The following is a 13,734-nucleotide window of genomic DNA, read 5'->3' on the forward strand; positions in this document are numbered from 1 at the left end:
TCTGAAAGATTGCTCTATTTTTATGATAGATTTTTTTTTTTAATAACAGGTTCATTTAAAGGGAGAATTAAATCCCTTTTTATTTTCAGTCATTCCCAGTTGATAAGCTGTCCTTTCTCATAAAGTCAGGAGGTACCCCTGCATGCTCCCCCTTTACTGGGGTGCAGAGTTAACTTTTCAAGTGCATTTAGGATGGCAGTGAAGTGAGGGGCGTGAGGGGGACTCACTCTCTCTCTCTGCCTTTTGCAGGAGCACAGAAACCCCCTCGCCCATGTCCCTGAGCCCGTCCCCTGTCAGCTCTGCTGGGAGCAGCTCGGGCACGGCGGGCTCGTCCTCGGCGGGGACCATCACCATCCCGCAGCGCATCCACCACATGGCTGCCAGCCACGTCAACATCACCAACAACGTCCTGCGCAGCTACGAGCACTGGGACATGGCTGACAAGCTGACCAAGGAGAACAAAGGTGCCGCCCTCTCTGCTTTCTCTGTGTCCCCTTTGGCTCCCCAGCTTTAGCTTTCCCAGCGCTCTCTGGGTTTGGACCCAGAACCACCGCATCTAAGAGCACAACTGTGACAGCTTGAGCAAACAGACCAAATCTGCTTGCTGGTCGCTGTAGCCAATGCCTGTCTTCTCTTGTCAGGCACAGAGGGGGATGTGTAACACACGCTGAACATGGGGTTATCAGAGCAGCTGGCAAATAATTTAGTGAACACAAGCCCCAAGTGATGAGAGCTTTTAAGTCTGCAAATTCGTTCACAGTTTCAGCCTCTCGTAGAGCACCGAGGTTATTTTCAGATTGCTCTGTCAACGGGTTTAAGACTATTAAAATGCTAGCTAGGATAATAAGCAAACATTAGATGTTATGTTTATGTGGGGAGTCCGATTAGGAGATGTCCACTGAAAGCCATGACCTTGACTCTCCTATGATTGGGCTGCAGATCTTTTTGTTTATTCCTAACAACAAAATGTAAGTCTTTACCACAGTCATTTCAAAGGAGTTTTGGCAAGCAGTTTGTGACTGGATTGTATCAAGTATAGTGGAGTGACTGAGATATAACTAAGGGACAAATTTGGCCTGTTGTTGTCCAGCTGTGAACTTCCCCATGACAGTATAATTATTTTAGATTCCAGCTTTGGGCTTACACAAATCACTGAGAAAGCTTCCTTTGACACTAGAGGTACAGAGCCTAACTAGGAAATAGTCTCATCGTGAGTTGGCTCATTCTCTTAAATTATAGTGAGATTTCAGATGGCAGACTTGTCCTGACAAATGTGCTTGCTGTATGCAGTTTGATCTTACTCCCATTAATGTCAGTGGCAAATTTCCACTGATTTAGAGAAACTGAGCTTGAGATTTATAGAGTTTTATGTCTGAATGGTGGGTCATAATGATCCATCCCTGGATGAGGAACAATAATAGAAGTTCTGTCCAGTCCTCCCCACTGCTTCTTGTCTTTGTTCACATTGATTAATTTAGTAGCAGTGCAGTCATTTTGGATTTTTTCCACAGCTGCATCCATTTTCACAAAATGTGAAAGCGATTCCCTGTCAAATGTAATGCAGAATGCTACAGTGGGAATGCAGAAGGATGCCCTGATAGGAGGAAGAGATGGTGATAATCTTGTAATTAGCCCTGTGTGTTGTGGAGTTGTTAAATGTTCTACTTGGTATTAAATCAAAATAGCTCAGGCATTCAGCCAGGAGACAGAAAATGTACCCAGCCACTGCTGTTATCAGTCCTAGAGCTGGATGAGAAAAAACCTGCTGATTCTCTTTCTGCATTTTCCTCCCTGCTCTCTTCTTTGTTCTCATTTTGATTTATGATCAAATAAACCCAATTCTGCAAAGCCATATAGGAATACTCTTTATTCAGATGAGCGGTCCCTTTGACTTTACTGGGACTGGATGCATGAATAAGGGTTTCTCACATGAGAAAGACATTTAAGGTTGTGACCTGTTCTTTCATATCTTGTTTCACAACCTGCAGACACGTTACAGGGAATGCAAAGTTCATGTTACTTCAAATTTCATTTAAGTATTGTAAACCATTGGAGAGAGATCAGAGTTTCCTACATGCTATAGCATGTCTGCCTTTATATATTTTCTGGAAAGATACCTCATTTCTAATTAAGTACTTGATTTAAAGTTGCATGCTTAAACACAAATTGCAATTTGAAAAATTCATGGTGTAGCAAAAAGTATATGAGAACTGTTGTAGTACTCTGCAGGTCTCCATCATACCACATGAGGGATTCTCTTTAAAAAAGGATGTATTCAAGACACTTTGACATGAAAAATGGTGCAGTGTTTCATGAAAACTGGCTGTAATTATTTCACTAGATGTCATCTGCACCTCTCAAATAATTCAAAGCACCTTTATCTGGTTGGCTGGAACAGAGCTCACTGCTTTCTCCCTGGTGATCTCCAGTCCACCTTTGCAGCTGTCTCAGCTCTGCTGCACTGCCCAAGCTCTGCTGCACTGGCCTGTGGGCTGAGGGTTCAAAACTGCCCATGACAGCAAACAGGACAGTTCAAACCCCAGACTCTGCTGTGAGTCCCAGGTCATCATTTGGCCTCTCTCTCAGGAGCTTGGGCAGTCAGGTCTTTATAAAAAATGAGATTTTCCCCCCTCCTGTTGGAATAAAAATAGTGTCAAAACCAAAAAAAAACCACAAACCTGCAAAGAAACCATGATAAGGTAAAAATTTAGTTCCCAAAAAAAAACCCCCAAAACAACCAGATTCAGTCACTTTTGTGAGTTTCTGTGGTCAGCTCTAATTGTTTCTATTGTCTCCTGAATCACAGGGTGTGTTTTGCAAAAGAATATGTCCTTGATGATCTGTCCTGAGATGGGTATAAAACTGTGGCCTAATAGCAATTACCTCTGGGTCTGACTGCTGTCATGAATGTTTCTTAGGTCATGCCCATGCAGTCACAAGGAATTTCCTCCCCACTGCAGGAGCTGTGCTTGTCCCCTTGTCCACGGCTGTCAGCTTAGGCTTTGTGCTCCTCTGAGTCTGCCTGCACACTCCCAGTTTGGACTTGACTCATGTTCAGCTGGCTCAGAGCAGCAGACAGAAGCCTTTCTTTGTCACCCTGACAAAAGATGTGCCATTAAAATAAAAATGCATAGCAACAGGGAGAGCAGCAGAACTGTGACCTGCCAAGCTGATCTGGTTTGGAAAGGAAAGCAGGAACATACTGCCATGTACCTCTGGTGGAATCCCCTGGTCCATAGGGTCGAGAGTGTGGGGAGAATAGATGGAGTTTGGCATAAATCTGCATCTGTAGCAGGCCAAACTAATCTGCAGATTTCCCAAAGCCCGTGGGATGGTTTGTGTTGGATCACCTAAAGTGGTGTTGTTCACCATCTATAACATCAAACTCTCAGCTGACTTTACAAGAGTGGATTATTTTTTTTTATGCTTCTGAAGAAAGCAGGACTTCTCCTCTACAGTAGAAAACTACCAGGTCTGTAGGGAGCAAGACCTGTTCTCTCACACATAAATTTATTAAGTGGCTGCAGTGCCTGTAGCTTTTTCCAGAAATGTTAACCTGAAATTAGTCTTTAAGGTGAATTCTCAGTGTTTAAAGCAATTATTGTTTATTTGAGCCTAGAATGAGATCTCTAGAATTCAAGCAAGATAGTGCACTATTTCATTTCAAAATGTATTGATTTTACACTGGAGGAGATGAATGAAAGACAGAGAAAGGAAGATTAAAAGTAGCTGCTGGCTGCAGCATCTGAACAGCACTGGTGCTAGCCCTGAGCTCTCATTATGCTTGCCTCCAGCCAAATCACTTTGTGCTCTGATACTGCTGTAGATCCCAAGCTGACCAGGGTCAGGCTGTCAATACTTGGATACAAGACCTCAAAGCAGCACTTACTTGCTGAAGAAAGTACTGATAATGATTTTGTACCCAGCATCTGCTTTCTTGAAGTGCAGCCAATGCAGTGCTGGCTGGCTCAGTGCACTGGATTGCAGACAGGGTGAGAATGTGAGGCCTCAGCCATTCCTCACTGTGATTGTTGGTTGTTATCTGAGCTCTGAGGGGCTTTAACTGAGAGCGGGTTCCCACTTGCCTAAATATAGTGTAAGTGTTGTATATGTGGGAATGCCTGTGCCCCAGCGAGCATAAAGAACTGTGGGAGAATACAGGACACAATTCAGTTCTCCATTGACAGCAATTAGGAAGGGTCTGTTGGCCCTAACAGGATTAGTCTTTCACCCAGAGAGCATCTAACACATGACATAAAGTAAACTGGTGTGCCGCTTCCTAACTGGGGCTCTCTGTTTAGTGACCTCCTGTTAACCCTTCCCAACCAGGAATCCCAGAGAGGAAGAATCCCAGAGAGGAAGAATTGGGATTCTTCCCCCTTAGACATTCCTGTCTCCAAGGAGTTATTTTCCTGCTGTGTTGACTCTCTCCTCTTCCTCCCCAGCTCCCATCCCACACTCATCCCCTGGGGCCTGCAGCTGTAGCAGGATGAGCAGAGGGCCAAAAGTGCTGCAATGTCAGTAAAAGAAATTAGAGGGTGGGGAAAAGAGCAAGAAAGGTCTTCTATCCTGGAAAGATCCAGTCTAGCCATTCATGTCTAGGAAAGAGAACAGCATGGAAAAGTAATGCAAGATTTCATTGTCAGCTATTTAAATCATTCAGTCAGCAAACGTAATCTTGAAAAACTGACAGTGCAGATGATCAGAGTTAGACTACTGGCAACCACTCATACCATCCTGTGGTAGACTTCCAGCATGGATAATCTAATTTGGTTTGTTTCAATATATTGTTGTTGTTTAAATTCTTTCTTATGGACCATGTGCTCATGTGCACGATTGTCTTTAGAACTCAATAATTACACCGTGCTGCTTCTGAGTGGGAAATCGTGGTGATGCCTCTATTTCTGTACCATTGCCTGAAAAATTGCTTCTGTTTCTTGTGTGTTGCAGAGTTCTTTGTAGAGCTGGACTCAGTGATGGGACCCTTAACACAACACAGCAGTATGACCAATCTGGTTCGTTACGTTCGCCAGGGACTCCACTGGCTCCGCATCGAGGCTCATTTGTTGTAGTGACTGCTGCCCTGCTCATGACATCCCCATTCTTCTACCTCTACCAGCGCAGAGACGATCACTGGTGGAACTCCACTCATTTTTGGAAGTTTATTCATGTAACTTCATTTTTATTGCCTTTTTTAATATCCTATCTATTGGAAGTAGAAGTCACCATAAATGAAACTTATGACTCAAGAGCAGTATGTGTTGTACCATCTAATCATCTTTGACAATTTTCTATGCCTTGTGTCTCCTGGATCCTGCCATCCTTATGTGCTTTATGGAACGGTACATTCCCTGCAGTGTTGTTTTAAGTCCATGCTGCCTTCAAGTGAAAACAAAAAAAGCACTTTGAGAAGATATGGATTCCTGAGAAATAGTACAAAGCGTCTTAAATATTTGAGGGTATATATGAGAAGTCCCTTCTGAAATAAATTAGTAGAAGTTATAGCTATTCATTCAAAATCATCTTCTGAACCTGAACCAAGCTTTTTGACGCTTAATTCTGGCATCATTACCTGACTCAGTACATTCCTAAGATTTCATACTCCTTCTGGGTTTAATCTCTAAAAGAGAATGTTGAATATCTTACAGGTACATAATGTAAGATCACCAAAGGTGTTAAGAGGTAAAAGGTTGAAGGAATGCCTCATTAAAGAATGATGACACACTATGCAATGAGGTTTTGATATTCCATTCTTCCTGTTTATTGTTGGCTTAATCATTTCAGTAGGCAGCAGAATTTATTACAGTTCTTAGGCAGTTTCAAAATAATAGCTTTCTTAGTCTTATCTACCATTCCTGTACTAAATCTGTGAATTTTCTTTCTGTTTTACTGTTTAGTCTCAAACAAATACTTATCCAAGATTTTTCTTCATAGAACAATCTCTCCTTGCATAGTGACTCACTGAAAGCAGATTTTAACAGGACTGCTGCACTCTAAGCATTGATATTGTATGTAGAAGTCCATTAATAAGTGTATGCAGATTCTTCATTAACTATCTAGAAGTTTAACTAACCAGCTACTGTTGAAACATTATAATTCCATGTGGCATCAATTTTCACCTGTTTTGTTCATTTCAGAGCATTAGAAACGAACAGTATTATCTTGCTATCTTGAAAACATTGTCAAATTAAATAAAATCACCAGATTTACCCAAAAGCAATATAACATTTGTTTAATGATGGCCATGAATACTTCAGTCAGATTACCTTTTTTCCAGGCTCTGCGTCTGTTTACCCATGCTGTCATGTTTTGGACCATTCCTCTAATGCGTGAATAATAATGAGACAATTCAGATAGAATTTCAAAGCAATTGTGAATAAATTGCACCATTTCACATTTGCTCTTTCCTCTTGTTTTTTTCCCTGTTATAAACTGCACTGCTCTTCTGGTGCCACTGCAAGAAGCGCTGGTGCATGAAACAAAACAAAATGAATTTATATCAATAATTCACAAGACTTTAAATGGTCTCATCTCATTCTTGATATAACGCCTGCATACCTTACTGAACTGTAAATTCCATTTCTATAAACAGAAAATGCTCATAGCAATGTAAATATTATTCTGTCTCATCTCATTGAAATAATACAATATGTGTATTAAATGCCATCCAGATATTAGTTAATTGCGATTACCTTCCACTATATAAACCTGTATATTCTTTAATCTGGTGAGTTATTGGATTCTACTCACTGGGTTGTGACCAGATAAATAGGACAAATTTGCATTTAAAAGGTTCAGACTGTTAAGATTTTTAGAGCAGGCCTTGGATATTTGCAATAAGAGCAGTTAAAGGACTCTGCCCAGTGCACATTTAAGACAAACATTTCTGTAGCTGTTACATATTAGTTCCCTGTAGTACTACCTTTTCTTAAAAATCAATAATTCCTAACATTTTGTTCCACAAGACTGTATTGTGAACACAGCCAACATGCATCATTAGAGAAATTATCCAGTGTAGGGTTTCTGCTAAGGACATTTGCAGAACATGCCCATCCTGTATTATCTGCACATTCCTGTTCCTGAAGTGGTTGATTCACCCTTATCTGTTCTCTGAGGGTTTCAGTAACACGGCTGAAACCTGAATCTGACACATTGGTCATGCCAGCTCTGGCCCCAGTAGCTAATGAATAAAACCACAGCAGTGAGAACTATTCAGAAATGAATAGTGGTGGTGGTCAGGGTTTTTTTAAAGAAAAAGAAAATGAAACATTTGAAATAATTTTTTTAACAGGTTGGGTACTTAAGATGAGCTACGGTTGGGCTGATTTTGTCATAAGCTAGAGTTTTCCATTCTTTTTGCAAGTAACTATTCAGTCTAATTAAGTGCATAGTCATCCCTTGCTCCTTTAATGTAGATTGAAATCCAAGACTTCCATGCACTTACAAGGGATAGCAATGTCTTGAAAGACAGTCTTCAGACACAGGACTCTTCAGAGTTTGCTGCAGTCACTCAGTAATCACCATATATTATCTTTTCCCTGTTGCTTGTGGTAAACAGGCTCCTATCTCTGAATTTACCCCATGTTCACAATCTTTTGCTTAAACAGCTTAAGGAATTAGCCCTCCTGGTTTTGTATCCTGTGACTTAGGTTGAAATGTATGCTGAATCAATGGTATGATGATAATAAGTCCAGCAGTCAAGTCTAGGATCACAAGCCAACTTACTATTTAGCAGTCTTGTTTCAAAAGCGGCTTAGAAACAAATTAAATATGGAGAGTAAATTACTGTCTTATCCCTGGGGATGGTGCTTCTTTTGGGTTAGTTATTAAGGATTATTGCACTTTTACAAGCACTATATTCATCTCATTTCAATTGCCAACATGTCATCTTTGTGGAATCATTTTACCCCTTAAAATATTACTTCCAGCAGAGCTAATCAAATAAGATTGTTTGTTTGTTTCAATCCATGGGGAAGCAGCATGTCTGTGCTTGGGCTTTTGCAATGTCTGCATTTAAAACTGCCCAAGTTAAGCTTTCAGACTCATGAACCAAGCACCAAAAATTACAAGATTGGCTTGAAATTGTGGTTTGGTTTTGTTGGTTTTTTAAATAAACTCTTGGGTTCCTGTATTGCCTTCTGGATGGTGAGCTTTGGGACTGGTTTCATGACACATTTTCAGGCATTTTACAAGCGTGCCAAGGGCTGGAACTGACACATTTGTTTTTAATAGTGATAAACTGGAACAGTGATATAATCTCTTGACTTCTGTAGCTGGATTTAAGAAGGAGATCAGGCTTTGCAGAACACTGCCAGAACTGACAAGACTGTCACTTGTGACCCATGCCTGAGAAGGTTTGGAGCAATATCAAGAGTTCAGCAGTGAGGGGAGCAGGCCTGTAAAGGGCTAAACTCAGGCATTTGGGGTGCAAGACCCAAGGGCAATAAAGTCCTAAAAGTTCAAGAGAGGCATTTACATAGCACTTAACCTCCACTTCAAGGGCTGCAGCACGTCTTAGGTATTTGACAATGTGCAGGCAGAATACCCAGCTCCAAGTGCACTGAACATCTCCAGCCATGGGATGCGTGTTGGGGGAGATGAGGGAAAGCCTTGTTGTGATCGTGTTGGTGGCAACTTTCACGGCTTGCATCTTAATTTCACTTTTTCTTACATGTTCTTTGGGCTTTCAGTTATTTAAATATTCTCTCTGTGAATAGATTGCCTCATTTATAAATTATCTCCTTTGAAAACTAGAGACAGATCTGTTGATTGTTATGTGGGGGATTTTAAAAAATAGGATTGGAGATCTTCATTCCTCCTAAAGAAACAAAATAAGCCAATTGAATCTGGAATTTAATTTCCATGCTTTTGTAAATTTTACAGATTTTATTATGTTCTTCTCTTATGACAGTTTAGATTCACTGATGTTTTTAGGTACTTTGGAAAAAAACTGTTTCAGTGAGTTTTTATCAGCATTTAATGCTGTCTAAATCCAATTATTAGTTTTGTGTGTGTAAATTAACAGATAATAAAAATGGAGCTGGTAGGGATTCTGACTTAAGTATTGACATAGTTCATTACTTGGAGCTCAGGAGAAACTCCATGCAGCATTGAAGCAAGCCCACGAGTGTGAGTGTGTGTACACATCTGTGTGGATTTGCAGCAGAGAGTCCCTGCTCATTACTTCGTAGCACAGGAGAAAAGATATGGTAGCTGTAAACAGAAAACACTCCTACCACTGCTGGTGGTAGTGGCATTATTCAAGTGTTCCTCTATAGTTTGTGCATAGTCCTGTTTGCATCTACTGCCTCTTGCAGACAATGAAGGTGTGGCAGAAAGTAGCAACAGCTCTGTCTTTTTAGTCCTGTGGTCCCTAAAGTCAGTGTAACAACTGGATGTGCTGTGTCAATGTGCGGTTTTTCAGGTTAACTCATTTGCCATAAACCAGTGTCTTGAAGTTTTAAGAAAGACAAAATATTTAACAAGACACCAAAGAAAATAAAGTTGCCATTCTGAAGCAAGTGTAGAAGTGCCCCAACTGTGGGCAGGCAGACCAAGGGCTCTTTGCAAAGGGCCTTTGCCTCTCAGCATCTCCCTGACCTCACCTGAATACACTGGGAGTGAGGCAAAGGGGATGAAGATGGAAAACTAATCTACTGTCCTTATGACATCTTCCAGCTTTACTTTACATGCTACTTTATAAATACAAATAAAACAAGTCTTAATCTTGGGAGAGCTCAGTTCCTCAGTTTCCAACAATCCTCCTGAACTTCCGTGATATAACCAGGGCACACCGATGCATACAGGCATTATCTGTTGTCTAATGAGATAAGTCTGTGTGGGGGCATATTTTGGTTATATCAATTGATATTTAGCCTAAATGTATAGGCTAAAATCTATTAGGGTCTCCTTCATGACAAACCTCTTTGCCACTGAATGCAAAATGTTCCTGTCTGACTTAGAGAGTAGTCATCCTCTCCCCAGTACCCTTGTCAGACCTGCTTTTCTGATGGACTTCATAGCTGTCCTTAAGCCATTTTGTTTCAGAGATGTTTTGTCTTCCAAGATCAGGGATTCTGATCATCTCACACCACTTTAAACCTCTTGTGGTGGCTGCTGAAACCAGGATAGATTGTGTTCAGATCTTGTGTTCAACTCGGGGGAGGACGTGGCTCTATAGAGAGATGAGAGCAAATTCAGGTGCAGATGAGTTACTCATAAAACTGGTGTCACATGAGAATCAAAGCTGGCCTCATCAGGAGGCACTGCAGCAGAAACACTGTGATGAAAAGCTGTTCCCAGAATCACAGGGTGTGTAGTGACATGTCAGGCAGCTCACTGGCACTGTAATGATATTAGGCAATGGTAGAGATGTCAAGAGTGGTTTAAAGAAAGTGGGGCAAGCTGCTGTGCTCTGGCATTGTGAATTTAAGCTGAGTGTGCTTCTTGGGAAAGGGGACTTATGACTGTTGATGTGTCCTGCAAAATAATACCTATACCATGGTGTCCTGTGAAATCAGGATACAGCACCACCGCTCCTAATTCTTCAGTGCACCTCAGAGTGCCACCTCATGCCACAGAGAGGTAATTCTGGTCACTACCCTGAAGTCACCATCCAGTTAAACCATAATTTTTTACTTTATTTTTACAACAGAAGCAAGGACCAAGCCCAGAGGCCCAGCAGCCACCCTAGGCAGCATTGTGTGACCTGATGTTGCCTCCCACAGGCTGTGGAGCCACACAGAGCTCCTGAGCCTCAGCCTGCTCTGGGTGTTGGACTGTTGCAGGTCTGTGTGGTGTGGATCCCCACACAGCCCTGTCCCCTGTACTGGGGAGCAGAGCTGTGCCCAGGAGGGCTGAGGGAGCCCAGCCCCACTGCCTGGGTGAGCAGAGCTGTGGCTCTGCATTGCTTCCAGGTCTTGGTCCTCTGCAGCTGCAGCTGGGCTGGGATTTGAGCACTCACTGGTACTTGCACTGGGTCTGGAATGCCAGTCAAGTTGACAGAAGCCGTGCACAGGTGACACGTGGAGCTCAGCCAATACCCACTGCACCCAGAATTGGAATTTCAATCATGGTGTCCACAGGACCACTCATGTTTACAGGGCTCCAACTGAGTCCCACTGATGCCAGTCTAAAAAGGCATATGAGTGGACAATGCAGCTGTTTGAGACTTGTTTTGTTTCTGATTTTAACTGAGTTCCTCTGTCTGCAAGGCCCATAAGTTCTCTGTGCTAGATAGAAGTTTACTCACAGCTCTGTGTCACCCTGTTGTAATACCATTGAAAGACCCTTCAAGTATAGATAGCCCTAATTTCCACTCAGTTATTTTCTTCTCAGAATTCAAAGGAAGGTCAGCTTCTGAGGTGAATTTAATTGTTTTATTGAACAACAGTAACTACAGTGGACCAAAATTTGTGCTAAGCACAAATGCAAAATAACTTGGCTCAACTGGTGGAATTCATGGGACCAAATTCTGCTGTCATGTGGCATTAGTGCAAGTCTTACAGAGCTTGCTGAATACTGTTTATCAAAGGAGAAGCTGGATAACAAAAATGGAACAGCCTTACTGGAGTTGTGTGTATTAGGCCAGAACTTGACTTGCATTAACCCAATTAATTAATGGAATTCCATCCATTTTTGTTCTGGCTGGGCACTCATCTTAGTGAAAGTAGTTCAAGGTCTGTGTACTAGAGCTGGAATAACTGCAAGCAGATTTTCTCTTCAACCAGACCATGTGTTGACTCAGCCCTGGCTCAGGGAAATCACCACTGACAAGTTACAACGTTATGGACACGGGGAAGCTTTGACCCACTGGCAGGAGACATTTATCCTTGAATTTATGAAACAACTGAATAGTGGATAGCAACACAAATATTTTATTTATAACAGAGGTAGAGTACAAGTTCTTCAGCTGCTGTAAACTGGAAAAGGAGTACTGATTTCAGTGGAGTTAATCCAATATGCACACACCAAGGAGCAAACCCTCTAATCCCAGACTAATTTTTGCCAGTATATCTCTATGCAGATAAACTCCAAAGCTTTTATCATCATGCCTTTTTACTGATCATGCCATTGAAATTATTAACATACCATAATCCTCGCCTGTGAGGAAATATTGTACTTTGCAAAGCTATGCAGTGTAGAGCTCATCATAAAACTGCTTTAGACCACACAGTCTGGAGATGCATTTTCAGAAATAAGATGAAGATGAGCAGAGCATCTTTTGATCTGATGTCAATTGCACCTCACTCTGCGCTTCCACAGCTGAGTTTTTCATACAGACAGAGTGATGGCTGCATGTCTCTGATGACTGTGGGCCAGAGCCTCAGCTGATGTGCCTCTAAGTAGCTCTGTGGATGTCAGTGCTGATTTACACCAGCTGAAAAACCAGTCCTCTCCCTTTTCATACTGTGCTGCATGGCCTAATGCAGCTTCATAAATGCACACTGAGGCTGAGCCTATATTGAGCTATTCTGATTCAGCACCAGGTAATCCCTGCTAAAAAACATTGGAGGGTAATTTCTGCTTGCCATCTAGGCTTGCATGTTTTGGTTTTAACTAAAGGCATGTTGCAATTCCATTACCTCCCAGTTTAAATATTTACTGCCATCAGCATTAGCTTGCATAAAAAAATGGCAAATAAATTCAAACCTCATAAATGCTCTCAGTCTAGAGATGGAATCGGTTACTTTAGTTCAAAGACATTGCAGCAGGCTAAAGTGGTTTTCCTAAGCCAGTTGGGTTCTGCACATTTAGAAGTCATGGCAAATATTTATCTAGGCCCAATTCTGCTGTTCTTCCCCTGAGCATCCTGGTGAGCAGGTTGCTCCACTGAAGTCCAGAGAATTAACTGTGTGAATTGGTGCTCAGCACACAGATTGCAGAAGCAGGCACTGAATATGTTAGGTCACTGCAATCAGGGGTTTAATTTTAGCCATATGTATCATTTGAGGACACTTAAAAATTATGTATATTTTATCCAAGCTGACAGTCCTTGTACTTCCATAAAATATTGTATAACTTACTCCTGTCTGTATTTTTGACATCTCTGGATTGCATATCTTCTACTGAATCTTAAATACTGTTTGGTTTTTTTTAAACCCACATTCAAAAGGTCTAGGACATACCATCCTAGAATATAAAAACAAGTCAAAGATCTGGTGATGTCTTGCTTTGGTTTTGAGCTCTCTTCAGCTTGGCTGTGATACTCCCATGATTTTTGGAATGGCTCAACTCAAGTCAAGTTTCTTCCTGTCTTTTGGACAAAAAAAAAAAAAAAAAAAGCAAAACACAACTGAGGTTCAGGAAAAGCAATCCCAGCAAACTTGGTGGCTGTTTGCTCTTTCTAGCTGTCCTGATTTTTTAACCCTGCCATGTTGGGAGTAGTCTAGTCTGTGGGTTCTCTCACCCACCATTTCTGGCTGTTGTGGCAAATACTATTTTTTTGCATTTTTATTTTTTCTTTTGTGTGAGTGTGTGTGTGTGTGTGCGTGCGCATGTATAATTAACCAAAATATCAGGAAAATTTATATATGCTTTCTTCTGGTTCCTGGAAATAGAGCAACATTATGACCTTATGGTCTTCCAGCAAAAGTCAGATTTAATTTCTGCATTGCAGTGCAACTTAATTAGCTATTGGAATTAGATTATGGTTTACTAAATGGCCTTTTACCTTACGTTCTTATGTTCTTACTTTTTATTTACTATTGAAGTAGCCTCTTCTTTTTCTCATGT

At 41.4% G+C, this 13,734-nt stretch overlaps 1 protein-coding gene across 5 annotated transcripts in view; it reads left to right on the plus strand.

Moving 5' to 3' along the window:
• AFF2 (AF4/FMR2 family member 2) overlaps positions 1–13,283 on the plus strand; it is a 359,269-nt gene extending 345,986 nt beyond the window's left edge. For all 5 annotated transcript variants that reach the window (XM_039717485.1, XM_039717481.1, XM_039717484.1 and 2 more), the window contains 2 exons: positions 250–464; positions 4,951–13,283. In XM_039717485.1, coding sequence (XP_039573419.1) covers positions 250–464; positions 4,951–5,072 — 337 coding nt within the window. In that variant the 3' untranslated portion in view covers positions 5,073–13,283. The remainder of the gene's footprint in view (positions 1–249; positions 465–4,950) is intronic.
• The last annotated feature ends 451 nt before the right edge of the window (positions 13,284–13,734 follow it).

This window comes from Passer montanus, unplaced genomic scaffold, assembly GCF_014805655.1.
Source record: "Passer montanus isolate IOZ18808 unplaced genomic scaffold, ASM1480565v1 scaffold38, whole genome shotgun sequence".
In the NCBI taxonomy this organism is placed as follows: Eukaryota; Metazoa; Chordata; class Aves; order Passeriformes; family Passeridae; genus Passer; species Passer montanus.